The sequence below is a fragment of the Hyla sarda genome, chromosome 7, assembly GCF_029499605.1.
Source record: "Hyla sarda isolate aHylSar1 chromosome 7, aHylSar1.hap1, whole genome shotgun sequence".
NCBI lineage: Eukaryota > Metazoa > Chordata > Amphibia > Anura > Hylidae > Hyla > Hyla sarda.
This window is the reverse complement of record NC_079195.1, coordinates 222087685-222103886: the sequence shown is the minus strand read 5'-3', so window position 1 is coordinate 222103886 and position 16202 is coordinate 222087685. Positions and strand designations below refer to the sequence as shown.

The window sequence follows — 16202 nt, the reverse complement described above, 5'->3', positions numbered from 1 at the left end:
GTATAGTCCCCCCCCCCACATTAGGTGCAGTATAGTTCCCCCACATTAGGTGCAGTATAGTTCCCCCACATTAGGTGCAGTATAGTTCCCCCACATTAGGTGCAGTTGTGCCCCCACATTAGGTGCAGTATTGTTCCCCCACATTAGGTGCAGTATTGTTCCCCCACATTAGGTGCAGTATAGCCCCACATTAGGTGTAGTATAGTTCCCCCACATTAGGTGCCATATAGTTCCCCCCACATTAGGTGCAGTATAGCTCAGAGCTTATACTGCACCTAATGTAGAGAACTATACTGCACCTAATGTGGGGAGCTATTAGCTCCCCACATTAGGCGCAGTATAGTTCCCCCAACATTAGGTGCAGTATAGCTCCCCCACAGACATACAGCCCATATACAGTGTATAATGGCTGGAGGCTGTATGTCTGTGTACTGCCCCACTTCAGTGTTCCGACCACAGCTCCTCCGGTCCGGGGTCACAATCTATTGCTCTGGCCTATAGACCATAGCAGTAATTCCCGGGACCGGAGGGGTAGTGGTTGGAACACTGAAGATGACGTGCTGCCAGCTGGTGCTGGCGACTTACCATGCCGGCCTGTGGGGGGCCCTAGGCAACTGCCTGGTTTGCCCTGCCCTAACGCCAGCCCTGGCCATTACCGACGGGGTCCTGGCTCATAGCAGCCGGGACCTGCCATGCATGTAGTGTGTGCAGCTCCTGTGGTCCGTACATTTATGTCCAATGTCCGTAAAGTAAAATCTGTCATCTGTGTCACCTGCACAAACCTGTCGGTACAGACAGGTAGTGCAGTGACACGTGACAATGATACTTATCTTGTCCCATTACGTGCTGTCGTTCTCCAGCTATTCTCTTCGGTATCTTCAGCTCAGGGCCCGACTTGGAGCATGGGTGGAGCTTAGTGACATCACTGCTGCGGTTCTCTAGCAAACAGCAGTGGTGATGTCACTAAGCTCCGCCCATGCTCGAAGTTGGTCCCGGAGTTGAAGATACCGAAAAGGATTGCCGGAGAACCACAGCACGGAACGGAACCAGGTAAGTATCGTTGTCATCAGTGTCACCTGCACTACCTGTCTGTACCGAAAGGTTAGTGCAGGTGACACTGATGACAGATTTCCTTTAAGGGGTTAAAAAAATATATATTTTTGTGGATTTTGTTGCTAAAAACCTCCTTCTGGTGGGAATGTACCCATTTTAATATATCTTTTTATTGCTCTGAACTGATACAGAGCACCAAATCCCCTGCACAGGCATGCTTTGCATTCAGAACACTTTCAGGCCCTTTCACTTTTTCACATTTTGTTATGTTGCATCCTTGTGCTAAAATAAAACTAAAAAGTCAATTATATCCCCATCATTCTGCCCCTAATACCCCATAATGAGAATGTGAAAATGGAATTTAAAAAGGTATTAAAAATTTATTAAAAATGAAAAACTAAATTTTTGGGCATGGACATAGGTTTTCAGAGCTATGACAATTAAATTTAATCTCTGAGGCCCTCTTATTTCTCTTGATTGTCTATAAGATTGTTTCTAAACCTTAATAATGCATAGAGGAGCAAAAACCAAGCAATGAGGTGAAAAGAACTGCCTGTAGAGCTCAAAGACAGGATTGAGTGGAGGCAGAGATCGATCTGGAGAAGGGAACAAAAACATTTCTGCTGCACTGAAAGTTTCCAAGAGCTCAGTGACCTCTACAATTCTTACATGGAAGAAGGAACAACTTGGACTCTTCCTAGAACTGCCGGCCGACCAAACTAAGGAATCGGGGGACAAAGGTCTTGGTAAGAGAGGAGACCAAGAACCAAATGGTCACTCTGGCTAAGCCCCAAAGATCCTGTGTACAGATGGGAGAAACCTCCAGAACCATCACTGAGGCCTCCACAATCTGAGCTTTATGGCACAAAAAAAGCTTCTCAGTAATAACACATGAAAGACGCCTGAAGATTACAGAAAAGGATCTAAAGGATCAGACTGCGGAACAGGATTCTCTAGTTTAATGGAACCAAGATTCTTATCAGCATCAAGTCTGGAGGAAACCAGGCACTGCCCATCACCTGCCCAATACCATCCCTACAGTGATCATGGTGGGGGCAGCATCATGTCTGGAGGAAACCAGGCACTGCCCATCACCTGCCCAATACCATCCCTACAGTGATCATGGTGGGGGCAGCATCATGTCTGGAGGAAACCAGGCACTGCCCATCACCTGCCCAATACCATCCCTACAGTGATCATGGTGGGGGCAGCATCATGTATAGAGGAAACCAGGCACTGCCCATCACCTGCCCAATACCATCCCTACAGTGATCATGGTGGGGGCAGCATCATGTCTGGGGGAAACCAGGCACTGCCCATCACCTGCCCAATACCATCCCTACAGTGATCATGGTGGGGGCAGCATCATGTCTGGAGGAAACCAGGTACTGCCCATCACCTGCCCAATACCATCCCTGCAGTGATCATGGTGGGGGCAGCATCATGTCTGGAGGAGACCAGGCACTGCCCATCACCTGCCCAATACCATCCCTACAGTGATCATGGTGGGGGCAGCATCATGTCTGGGGGAAACCAGGTACTGCCCATCACCTGCCCAATACCATCCCTGCAGTGATCATGGTGGGGGCAGCATCATGTCTGGGGGAAACCAGGTACTGCCCATCACCTGCCCAATACCATCCCTACAGTGATCATGGTGGGGGCAGCATCATGTCTGGGGGAAACCAGGCACTGCCCATCACCTGCCCAATACCATCCCTACAGTGATCATGGTGGGGGCAGCATCATGTCTGAAGGAAACCAGGCACTGCCCATCACCTGCCCAATACCATCCCTACAGTGATCATGGTGGGGGCAGCATCATGTCTGGGGGAAACCAGGCACTGCCCATCACCTGCCCAATACCATCCCTACAGTGATCATGGTGGGGGCAGCATCATGTCTGGGGGAAACCAGGCACTGCCAATCACCTGCCCAATACCATCCCTACAGTGATCATGGTGGGGGCAGCATCATGTCTGGAGGAAACTAGGCACTGCCCATCACCTGCCCAATACCATCTCTACGGTGATCATGGTGGGGGCAGCATCATATCTGGAGGAAACAAGGCACTACCCATCACCTGCCCAATACCATCCCTACAGTGATCATGGTGGGGGCAGCATCATGTCTGGGGGAAATCAGGTACTGCCCATCACCTGCCCAATACCATCCCTACAGTGATCATGGTGGGGGCAGCATCATGTCTGGAGGAAACCAGGCACTGCCCATCACCTACCCAATACCATCCCTACAGTGATCATGGTGGGGGCATCATCATGTCTGGGGGAAACCAGGCACTGCCCATCACCTGCCCAATACCATCCCTACAGTGATCATGGTGGGGGCAGCATCATGTCTGGGGGAAACCAGGCACTGCCCATCACCTGCCCAATACCATCCCTACAGTGATCATGGTGGGGGCAGCATCATGTCTGGGGGAAACCAGGCACTGCCCATCACCTGCCCAATACCATCCCTACAGTGATCATGGTGGGGGCATCATCATGTCTGGGGGAAACCAGGCACTGCCCATCACCTGCCCAATACCATCTCTACAGTGATCATGGTGGGGGCAGCATCATGTCTGGAGGAAACCAGGCACTGCCCATCACCTGCCCAATACCATCCCTACAGTGATCATGGTGGGGGCAGCATCATGTCTGGAGGAAACCAGGTACTGCCCATCACCTGCCCAATACCATCCCTACAGTGATCATGGTGGGGGCAGCATCATGTCTGGGGGAAACTAGGCACTGCCCATCACCTGCCCAATACCATCTCTACAGTGATCATGGTGGGGGCAGCATCATGTCTGGGGGAAACCAGGCACTGCCCATCACCTGCCCAATACCATCCCTACAGTGATCATGGTGGGGGCAGCATCATGTCTGGGGGGAAACCAGGCACTGCCCATCACCTGCCCAATACCATCCCTACAGTGATCATGGTGGGGGCAGCATCATGTCTGGAGGAAACCAGGTACTGCCCATCACCTGCCCAATACCATCCCTACAGTGATCATGGTGGGGGCAGCATCATGTCTGGGGGAAACTAGGCACTGCCCATCACCTGCCCAATACCATCTCTACAGTGATCATGGTGGGGGCAGCATCATGTCTGGGGGAAATCAGGTACTGCCCATCACCTGCCCAATACCATCTCTACAGTGATCATGGTGGGGGCAGCATCATATCTGGAGGAAACAAGGCACTACCCATCACCTGCCCAATACCATCCCTACAGTGATCATGGTGGGGGCAGCATCATGTCTGGGGGAAATCAGGTACTGCCCATCACCTGCCCAATACCATCCCTACAGTGATCATGGTGGGGGCATCATCATGTCTGGGGGAAACCAGGCACTGCCCATCACCTACCCAATACCATCCCTACAGTGATCATGGTGGGGGCAGCATCATGTCTGGGGGAAACCAGGCACTGCCCATCACCTGCCCAATACCATCCCTACAGTGATCATGGTGGGGGGCAGCATCATATCTGGGGGAAATCAGGCACTGCCCATCACCTGCCCAATACCATCCCTACAGTGATCATGGTGGGGGCAGCATCATGTCTGGAGGAAACCAGGCACTGCCCATCACCTGCCCAATACCATCCCTACAGTGATCATGGTGGGGGCAGCATATACCTTCCAATGAGGGTCCTCATCAAACTGGACAGAGCAGAGAGGATCTGCAGAAAATCCCCAAATCCAGGTGTGTAAACCTTGTGGCCTCATCCCAAGAAGACTGGAGGCCAGAATTTGAGCAGAGGGGCTTTTGTCTGACCCCATCACAGTACCCAGAATGATGCTGAGATCCTGTAAGATATAAGAGGGAGATTTATCAAAACCTGTCTAGAGGTAATGTTGCCCATAGTAACCAATCAGATCGCTTCTTTCTTTTCTGAAAAGGCCTCTGGAAAATTAAAGAAGCGATCTGATTGGTTGCTATGGGAAACTCAGTAACTTTTCCAGTGGACACGTTTTGATAAATCTTCCCCTAAATTCTTATCTTTATTATTGTACGAAGTAAAATTTTCTCGTTCCTCACTGTCTTTTAATGCTGCTCCCCATCACCTCTGTTTCCCGTATACTGGCTATCCCTTTCTGTTGGTGAGCCAATCTCTTTGCTGGAAGTGTGGTCCTCCCCCTAAATAGTATATACACTTCCAAAAATGTGTCTAACATCAGGGAATATACTAAGCTAAAAAAAATTACAATTTTTCACCTGTTAAAGGGGTTATCCAGGAAATAAACTTATATATATATATACTGTATATATCTCAACTGGCTCCAGAGAGTTAAACAGAGTGGTAAATTATTTCTATAAAAAAAAATCTTAATCCTTTCAGTACTTATGAGCTGCTGAAGTTGAGTTGTTCTCTTCTGTCTAAGTGCTCTCTGATGACACCTGTCTCAGGAACTGTCCAGAGTAGAAGCAAATCCCCATAGCAAACCTCTTCTACTATGTGCAGTTCCCCAGACAAGCAGAGGTGTCAGCAGAGAGCACTGTTGCCAGACAGAAAAGAACAACTCAACTTCAGCTGCTGATAATTATTGGAAGGATTATGATTTCTTAACAGAAGTTATTTACAAATCTGTTAAACTTTCTGGTGTCAGTTGATATATATTTTTCTAGAATACCCCTTTAAATTCCCCATCACTCCACTGGTGCCCGCTGGCCTTTTTTTACATTTCCGTAGCGGTCATGCCCATATACCAGGGTTTCCCATCCAGGGTGCCTCCAGCTGTTGCAAAACCAACTCCCACCACCCAGCCGTTGGCTATCCGGGCATGCTGGGTGGTGTAGTTATGTAACATCACCCAGCATGGGAAACCCTGCCATATACCCAAGTGACATGGGAATTGGTGACGACTCCATAACCCTACACAATGACTGAATTATTTTCTGCATTAGTCCAAAAAGTTTTAAGAAAGAAAAAAAACTAAGGATGAAAAGCGTAAATACAAAAACATTCAGCAGATTCTCCCTGCGGGACACAACACCCGCCCTATGGAAATGTCAGGTTTTCTTGATGACCTAAAACAGTCATTACCTGTCGTAAAGGGATTTCCAGCTGATGGATTTGTCAGATAACAGGAATAAATCTCTTCTGAGAACAAACATTTGCTTTTTCCACATAAACTTCACAGGTAAAACATTTGTTCTATCACTGATTTTCCTTCCAATGATCTTTGGGAGCGTTCAGGTGTCTGGGTGACCGGATCAGGTGAAAGGTTTTGTGATCTGATAGATTTGGGATTTTGTCCTATATGTTTAGCAGAAGTTGTGGTTTTTGGTTAGACTGGTTTTCTGGTTTTAGAAATATGTATTGAAATAAGATGATCACCCCAAGACATGTAACTTACTAATATAGTATTAGCACAAATTGTACTGGCTTTAGCATATTTTTGTTTGTAATTGCCTTGTTTATGTAGTCTTCTCTGTCAGTGTGTTGTCTCAGCAGGTTCCCAGCTCCTCCTTCTCTTCTGACAGAAAGTTGTGTAGTCCTCTTTTTTGTCAGTGTGGTGTTGTCTCAGAAACTCCCCAGCTCCTCCCTCTCTCCTGACAGTATTTATGTAGCCCTCTCATTGTCAGTGTGTTTTCACAGTAGCTCCTTAGTTCCTCCTTCTTTCCTGACAGGAAGTTGTGTAGCCCTATCATTGTCAGTGAGTTGGCTCAGCAGCTCCCCAGCCCCTCGTTCTCTCCTGACAGGAAGTTGTGGGTTCCTCTCATTGTCAGTGTGGTGTTGTCTCAGCAGCTCCTCAGCTTCTCCTTCTCTCCTGACAGGAAGTTGTGTAGCCCTATCATTGTCAGTGAGTTGGCTCAGCAGCTCCCCAGCCCCTCCTTCTCTCCTGACAGGAAGTTGTGGAGTCCTCTCATTGTCAGTGTGGTGTTGTCTCAGCAGCTCCCCAGCTCCTCCTTCTCTCCTGACAGGAAGTTGTGTAGCCCTATCATTCTCAGTGTGGTGTTGTCTCAGCAGCTCCCCAGCTCCTCCTTCTCTCCTGACAGGGAGTTTGTTAGCACAAACTGTACTGGCTTTAGCATGTGTTTGCTTGAAATAGCCTTGACAGGAAATTGTATAGTCTTCTCATTGTTAGTGTGTTGTCTCAGAAGCTGCCCAGCTCCTCCCTCTCTCCTGACAGTAAGTTATGTAGCCCTCTCATTGTCAGTGTGTTGCCGCAGCAGCTCCCCAGCTCCTCCTTCTCTCCTGACAGGAAGTTGTGGAGTCCTCTCATTGTCAGTGTGGTGTTGTCTCAGCAGCTCCCCAGATCCTCCTTCTCTCCTGACAGGAAGTTGTGGAGTCCTCCCATTGTCAGTGTGGTGTTGTCTCAGCAGCTCCCCAGCTCCTCCTTCTCTCCTGACAGGAAGTTGTGGAGTCCTCCCATTGTCAGTGTGGTGTTGTCTCAGCAGCTCCCCAGCTCCTCCTTCTCTCCTGATAGGAAGTTGTGGAGTCCTTTCCTTGTGGTGTAGTCTGACAAGCTTCCTTAGCTCCTCCCTCTCTCCTGACAGTAAGTTATGTAGCCCTCTCATTCTCAGTGTGTTGTCACAGAAGTTCCCCCTTCTCTCCTGACAGGAAGTTGTGGAGTCCTTTCCTTGTCAGTGAGGTGTGGTCTCCACAGCTCCCCAGCTCCTTCCTCTCTCCTGACAGGAAGTTGTGTAGTCCTCTCATTGATCTTGCCACAGGGGGAAAGGTCTGACCACTGGGCCCCCCCCCCCCCCTGCAATATCCAGAACGAGGCCTGTCTCTTACCTTGGAGTTCTTCAGCCCCACGTTCCAAGACAAACTATTCCCGGGAGTGACACTGACACGCCGATCACGGGCTGAAGCGGGACATCGCTGCCGGCTGGTGATTGGTGCCACTGGCCGTCTTCCAGTTCGTCTTGGATAGTGGGAGCGGGGGTGCTCCCCGGTAAGAGTCGGACCCTGTTCTAGGGATCTAGGGTTTCTCCAGTGGTCAGACCCATTCCACCCCCACATGCGATCTTACACTTACCACCTATCCAATACTAAAGGTTATACCCTATCCACAACATAACTACTGATCACTTAAAGGGGTACTCCGATGGAAAAAAACATTTTAAATCAACTGGTGCGTCTCTAGAGGCCGCAAGAAGCACGCACTTACGTGCTAATCTGCAGGCGTGGCCTCCGAGCACCATACTACATGCGCCGATGCCGAGACCCAGCCCCCCCCATGAACCGGACCCCGTCACACAACTATCTCCGCCGAGTGGTGAGTGCTTCTTTATTTATCCAGATTTGTATATTGCTTCTAATTTAAAAAAATCTTAATCCTTCCAGTACTTATCAAGGTGCATACAGCTGTTGCAAAACTACAACTCCCAGCATGTCCGGACAGCCGTTGGCTGTCCGGGCATGCTGGGAGTTGTAGTTTTGCAACAGCTGGAGGCACACTGGTTGGGAAATAATGGATTATAGGGTCCCCAAGTGATCGGACTACCATCTGGAAATATTTACAGACACAACAGTCAGGTGACATTGTAAATGTACATAGGTTTTATTGCCTGGGATCCATGACATCCCCGGTTCTGCCCCGTTCGGAGCCGGTTCCTGCGGACACTTCACAGCTGACTGGCCAGAGTGGCTTCGATGAGCTCATATAAAGCGTTCACCTGTAAGAGAGGAGAAGAGACGTGCGTGTTACAGCCAGGTGGGTCACCACTAGAAGACATCAGATCCATACACAGCGGACATAATGCGGCATAAGGACTTTCCTCATAAACCCCGACATCCACCATAAAACTGCACTTTGGCGTCACGACTCACTCGGGGGAAGTCATTTTTATGCGTCGCTTCCTATAAACATTGTAAAACGTGCACTTTGGTGTGAAGGCTCCGGGGCGTGCGAGGAATTTATGAGCTCTCTCCTTGTGTTTGAACAAATAGTAGTCGGCGTAAAATCCTAGAGCACTGTTTCACAACTAGGGTGCCTCCAGCTGTTGCAAAACTACAAATACCAGCATGCCCGGACAGCCGAAGGCATGCAAACCCTGGACTGCCGCTCATCCTCCGCCCCGTCCTCTTCTGTCCCACTGGATATTTTTCCTCGATTGCGAGCCCCGCTCTGTTCTTTCCCTCCTGCCTGTCTCTGCCGGCTTCTAAATTTAAGGAGCCAGTGCACCAATAATTGGTGCTTGTCTCAAACCAACCGTATTAAGTTCCAGCACTTCCTAATGTTCCCTGCCGGATCTTACTTGTGTCTTGCCTTGCCGTGTGTCTGACCCCTTGCTATGTATCCTGACTTTGCTCCTGTGCCGCTTGCCTTCTGACCTCTTGCTACGTGACCTGACCTTGCTTCATTGCCGCCAGCCCTGACCTCCTGCCTGTCCTGACTTCGTCTGTGCCTCATCCTTCCTGTGCCTCTTTATACCTCGGCTGCCTGTGGGGACGAGCCGTATCAGGGGTAGCGACCTGGTACTCCTTAGACTCCGCTCCCTGGTACAGCCCACGCCATCTTCCTCACAGGTTAGTGGATCCACCTACCACAGCCGTTACACTCGGCATGCTGGGAGTGTTAGTTTTACAACATCTGGAGACATCCTGGTTGAGAAACACTGGTATATAGTGAATATTTAAAGTGTACCCGTCAGATCCAACAAAAAATACATATTTTTTTATATATCACTCAGTACCTAATCCTGACCATGTACATGTAATTTTTATGTGTCTAGCACCTTTATTTATTACACTTTTAATTTAGCTCACTAGTCTGAATTCCTCTCAAAGGGAGGGGGCGTGGCCTCACTGTGCAGGTCTCCGCCCCCTCCCTCAGTATGCTGTCTGCTCACATCTCCCCTAGTATTAGCAAAACTACAACTCCCAGCTTGTCCTCACTGACAGTAGCGGGAAACAAGCTGACAGTGGGAGGATTTTCCCTGCGCTCACAGCTTAGCAGCAAATCCAACAAATTCCAAATTCCGTGTATTCTCCGTCTGCTGCTCCCATCAATTTGCTGCTACTGGATTCCACTGCTTATTTTCCAGCCGCAAATCCAGAGAAAAAAATCCTCAGCATTTCTGCACTGTGTGAATGTACATTTGATCCCTTTGGCGAGCGCTAGCGCCATCTCATAGACTGCAATTAATTTCCGAGCGGAATCTGCAGAAAGAATAGACAAGTCTCTGGATTTCCATGGCAGAAACATCTGCTGTGGAAATTTCCTCTGTGTGCACAGTGCAGCAGAATCCTATTGAAATCAATGGGACTCCGCTGCAGCAGAATGTCTGTGTGGAATATTCCTACGGAATTTCGCCATGTAAACATAGCCTTAGTATAGAACGCATCCCAAAAATACACAGGACAGCAAAATCCCATCATAGCCCAGACTCACCTTCACCATCAGTATATATTGTTATATGTGACTCACCTGTGACGCTTCTGCACTTGACACGTTCCTCAGTGCGTAGACGCTAACTTGACCATCGCTGTCGCCTATCAGGACGCAATTTGTATTCTTGGAAAATAACAGGGTTGTTAGCTTCACTCCTGGGTTAGCGGAGCTGACAATGACCGGGTCTAAACTGTAAGAGAAAGAATGTATATACTGATCAGCCAGAACATTAAAGGGGTACTCCGGTGGAAAACTTTTTTTTTTTTTTTTTTTTAATCAACTGGTGCCAGAAAGTTAAACAGGTTTGTAAATGACTTCTATTAAAAAATCTTAATCCTTCCAGTAATTACTAGCTACTGAATACTCCAGAGGAAATTATTTTCTTTTTGGAACACAGAGCTCTCTGCTGACATCACGAGCACAGTGCTCTCTGCTGACATCTCTGTCCATTTTAAGAACTGTCCAGAGTAGGAGAAAATCCCCATAGAAAACATATGCTGCTCTGGACAGTTCCAAAAAGAAAAGAATTTCCTCTGTAGTATTCAGCAGCTAATAAGTACTGGAAGGATTAAGATTTTTTTTTTAATAGAAGTAAGTTACAAATCTGGAATAAATAAGATTTAGAGTGGCTCTTTGTTCAATCGTAACCAATAGCTACCCGGGCTACCCAATAAATAACACCTATACCCAAGGTGAAAATAATATGAGAGTAATTTACAAGAAGATAATTGGGGCTCAGGGTAAAGGATATGCGGACACAGCTGGCTTATTAATAACAATTGTAATATTTATTAATTTATTGATAGATTTATTTTAGTTAAGAGACGCTATGTGTGGACCGTGACCCACAGGGCCCTTGTGAAGCCACGGCACTCACTAAATTATATACAAAATAATAGTGCTGCTGAAGAAAAGACTGAGTATAGTCTTGAAACGCGTCCAGCCCCCTTTTTATGAACATTGAGACCACTTGCATAAGCCCTCCGTGAGCCCCACAACCAGTGGTGCCATACCCCGTCAGTTGCCAGTCATTTACGCGCTCCTCTGAGCCACGAGGACGCGGCCGCCACCCTTAGCAGAAGCGCTGGAGCTACATCACCCGGAGCCCACCGCCAGCCTCGGCACTGCCACCCTAGGAGACGGCCGAGTCTCTGGTAGTGCCCTCTCCCGCAGTGAGAGATTAGTGTGTCTGATTCTAACCAACAGACACCGCATCTGAATCCAGTAAAGTCCGCAGGAGGGATCGCAGGAGGGATCGCAGTATCCCCAAAGAACGCCAGCATCCTTAAAGGGGTTATCCAGGAAAAAACTTTTTTATATATATCAACTGGTTCCTGAAAGCTAAACAGATTTGTAAATGACTTCTATTAAAAAATCTTAATCCTTTCAGTACTTATGAGCTTCTGAAGTTAAGGTTGTTCTTTTCTGTCTAAGTAATCTCTGATGACACGTGTCTCGATAAACGCCCAGATTAGAAGCAAATTCCCATAGCAAACCTCTTCTAAACTGGGCGGTTCCCGAGACACGTGTCATCAGAGAGGACTTAGACAGAAAAGAACAACCTAAACTTCAGAAGCTCATAAGTACTGAAAGGATTAAGTTTTTTTAATAGAAGTCATTTAGAAATCTGTTTAACTTTCTGGAGCCAGTTGATATATAAAAAAAAGTTTTTTCCTGGAATACCCCTTTAACCTGGAAGGCATCAGTCCCGGAGTGGTGAGCTTAACTGTATCTACCAACTGCTATTCACTATTGCTACAAACTGTTTAATTGCCGGCAAACATTTTTAGAACTTTGTTATTAAGTGACAACTACTTTTAACAGCGCTGCAGGATATGGATTTGCCTGATTTACCGTATTTTTCGCCGTATAAGACGCACTTTTTCTTCCCCAAAACTGGGGGGAAAAAGTTGGTGCGTCTTATACGGCGAATACACACCTATCGGGTCGGTCCCTGCGGCCATCAACGGCCGGGACCCGCGGCGAATACAGGACATCACCGATCGCGGTGATGCCCTGTATTAACCGTTCAGATGTGGCGATCAAAGCTGACCGCCGCATCTGAAGTGAAAGTGACACTAACCCGGCTGTTCAGTCGGGCTGTTCGGGACCGCCGCGATTTCACCTGACTGAACAGCCGGGTTAGTGCTTACAGGACACTGGGAGGGACCTTACCTGCCTCCTCGGTGTCTTCTCCATTCAGGGATCCCCTGTATGGCTGGTGCATTGCCATAGAATGAGATTTGCCATAGAATGACATTTGCCATAGAATTAAATGCTCCGCCTCCATCACATCCTATTGGCTCACACTTGTCACGTGACATATTTAAACGTCACGCATCGATGCGCACAGCAGTGTCAGTTTGGCTATCACAGGGACAGGATCTCCTCACCCTGTGATAGCTGAAGCTGCACGGAGCTCTCATGGCCTCTGTGGCCCGACAGAAGTTCACACATGTACGCAGCTCATACGGCTGCCTCATATACATTTACTCTATTATTACATGTACTGTTGATCCGCAGCGTCATCAGTGTGCGTCCTCACGAGCGCCCCATACCCGCAGCTCTACTCCCCGTCCCCCCGTCGCTCTACTCCCCGTCCCCCGCAGCTCTACTCCCCGTCCCCCCGTTAACGCTCAGGGAGTGGGGAACAGAAAGTAGAGCATCGGGCGCAGGTAAAGTTATTTGCGTAGTGCTGCGCATGCGCAGTACTACTTTACCTGTGCCCGATGCTCTACTTTCTGTTCCCCGCTCCCTGAGCGTAAACGGGGGACGGGGAGTAGAGCTGCGGGCGTAGGGCGCTCGCGGGGAGGCACACTGATGACAGCGCCATCGGGCATAGGGATCCCGATAGCACTGCGGATCGCTCCCTGAGCGTTAACGGTGGACGGGGAGTAGAGCTGCGGGGGACGGGGAGTAGAGCTGCGGGGGACGGGGAGTAGAGCTGCGGGGGACGGGGAGTAGAGCTGCGGGGGACGGGGAGTAGAGCTGCGGGGGACGGGGAGTAGAGCTGCGGGGGACGGGGAGTAGAGCGGCGGGGGGACGGGGAGTAGAGCGACGGGGGGACGGGGAGTAGAGCTGCGGGTATGGGGCGCTCGTGAGGACGCACACTGATGACGCTGCGGATCAACAGTACATGTAATAATAGAGTAAATGTATATGAGGCAGCCGTATGAGCTGCGTACATGTGTGAACTTCTGTCGGGCCACAGAGGCCATGAGAGCTCCGTGCAGCTTCAGCTATCACAGGGTGAGGAGATAGGAGATCCTCTCCCTGTGATAGCCAAACTGAGACTGCTGTGCGCATCGATGCGTGACGTTTAAATATGTCACGTGACAAGTGTGAGCCAATAGGATGTGATGGAGGCGGACCATCTCATTCTATGACAATGCACCGACACTCTCCTTCCTCGTCATCATGTCGTCGCGTACGTGCGTCGGTGTGCGTAACGACGTGATGGTGGTGACGGAGAGCGAGGATACCCGGCCGGCAGCAGAGACGTTCCGAAGCGACGGTGACACGGCGACAGTGATGGAGCGACATCCAGGGCAGCGGTGACGGGTCCGGAGCGGCGGGGACACGTGAGTATTACCTCCTATGCAGTGGTCTTCAATCTGCGGACCTCCAGATGTTGCAAAACTACAACTCCCAGGATGCCCGGACAGCCAACGGCTGTCCGGGCATCCTGGGAGTTGTAGTTTTGCAACATCTGGAGGTCCGCAGGTTGAAGACCACTATTGGGTTCAAAATCTTTATTTTTTTAGATTTTGCACCTATAAATTGGGTGCGTCTTATACGCCGGTGCGTCCTATAGGGCGAAAAATACGGGTAACTGGATACTGACCGTATTAAGCCAATAAGCTATCTATTAACAGACTAAGGCTGGGTTCACATCAGGTTTTTGCCATACTGTTTTCAATCCGTTCTTCTAAAGAAAACCGTATAGCAAAAAAACGGATGGAGCAGTATGAAAAAAAGTAAACCGTATGCATTTTTAAACAGTATACTGTTTTTAAAAGTGCATACAGTTCCGTCAGTTTTTATAGAAAAAAAACCCATACGTTTTTGAAAATTTTGTCCATTTTTAATGGGAGGGGTCTTGGGTGGGGTCGGTCTCCCTGTGATAGCCAAATTGAGACTGCTGTGCGCATCGATGCGTGACGTTTAAATATGTCACGTGACAAGTGTGAGCCAATAGGATGTGATGGAGGCGGACCATCTCATTCTATGGCAATGCAGAGATCTTAAAGGGGTACTCCCATGGAAAACTTTTTTTTTTTAATCAACTGGTGTCAGAAGTTAAACAAATTACTGCTATTAAAAAATCTTAATCCTTCCAGTACTTATTAGCTGCTGAATACTACAGAGGAAATTCTTTTCTTTTTGGAACACAGAGCTCTCTGCTGACATCACGAGCACAGTGCTCTCTGCTGACAACTCTGTCCATTTTAAGAACTGTCCAGAGTAGGAGAAAATCCCCATAGAAAACATATGCTGCTCTGGACAGTTCCTAAAATAGACAGAGATGTCAGCAGAGAGCACTGTGTTCCAAAAAGAAAATAAATTTCCTCTGTAGTATACAGCCGCTAATAAGTACTGGAAGGATTAAGATATTTTAATAGAAGTAATTCACAAATCTGTTTAACTTTCTGGCACCAGTTCATAAAAAAAAAAGTTTTCCACCAGAGTACCCCTTTAATAAGGTTACTGCTACTTACGTGCTGACACTTAAATCCCAGATCTCCACCCGATTCTCATTGACTGCCCCGAATACGAGCGGAGAACTTGGCGACCACATGATGTCGTGGACGGCGTTGGTCGTGGCAGAAAACGTTAAGACGGGCTGTAAGATGTCCTGACGCCACAGATGGATGCACCAATCGGCCGAACAGCTGAGGAAGACGTCTGGGCAGAAGGGAGACCATGCCAGCTTATACACCGGACCCTACAATGTACAGATAACAGCTGCAGTCAGGACAATCCTACACTGATTATTTATTTATTACCAAAAGAGCATTTCAGTATAAGGAAATGAAATAGAAGTCTTTAAAGAAGCACTCCAGGGTTTTTTGTTCTTGCTCGTATCATTCCCACTCACCATCACTAGTACTACAGCGGCATTTATTGTATTCCAGCACAGCTGCATCAATGTGGTCCATTACTTTAACTGGGTCATGTGATCACCAGTAAAATCACAGCGTTTAATGTTTCAGAGGAGGTAGTGAGTTGTGGCTCCCAGACCCCTCCCTATCCAGCTCTATCTGTATACTGCAGCTATTTTTCTGGGATCAGGATCTATAGTAGTCATACACATCCACTCAAGCTCTATCTGTATACTGCTGCTATCTCTATGGGATCAGGATATATAGAAGTTATACACCTCCCCTCCAGCTATATCTGTATACTGCAGCTATCTTTATGTGATGAGGATATATAGCAGCTATACACCTCCCTTCCAGTTCTATTTGTATACTGCTGCTATCTCTATGGGATCAGGATATATAGCAATTACATACCTCTCCTCCAGCTCTATCTGTATACTGCTGCTATCTCTATGGGATCAGGATATATAGCAATTACATACCTCTCCTCCAGCTCTATCTGTATACTGCTGCTATCTCTATGGGATCAGGATATATAGCAATTACATACCTCTCCTCCAGCTCTATCTGTATACTGCTGCTATCTCTATGGGATCAGGATATATAGTAGTTATACACCTCCCCTCCAGCTCTATCTGTATACTGCAGCTATCTTTATGTGATGAGGATATATAGCAGCTATACAC

General features: G+C 48.2%; 1 protein-coding gene across 3 annotated transcripts in view; it reads right to left on the bottom strand.

Moving 5' to 3' along the window:
- DNAI4 (dynein axonemal intermediate chain 4) overlaps window positions 1-16202 on the bottom strand; it is a 51492-nt gene that overhangs the window by 6264 nt on the left and 29026 nt on the right. For 2 of the 3 annotated variants that reach the window (XM_056532824.1, XM_056532826.1), the window contains exons 15-17: window positions 15133-15359; window positions 10451-10604; window positions 8575-8696 (exon numbers count right to left, since the gene is read on the bottom strand). In XM_056532824.1, coding sequence (XP_056388799.1) covers window positions 8646-8696; window positions 10451-10604; window positions 15133-15359 — 432 coding nt within the window. In that variant the 3' untranslated portion in view covers window positions 8575-8645. The remainder of the gene's footprint in view (window positions 1-8574; window positions 8697-10450; window positions 10605-15132; window positions 15360-16202) is intronic. The other variant, XM_056532825.1, reaches the window with a different exon arrangement.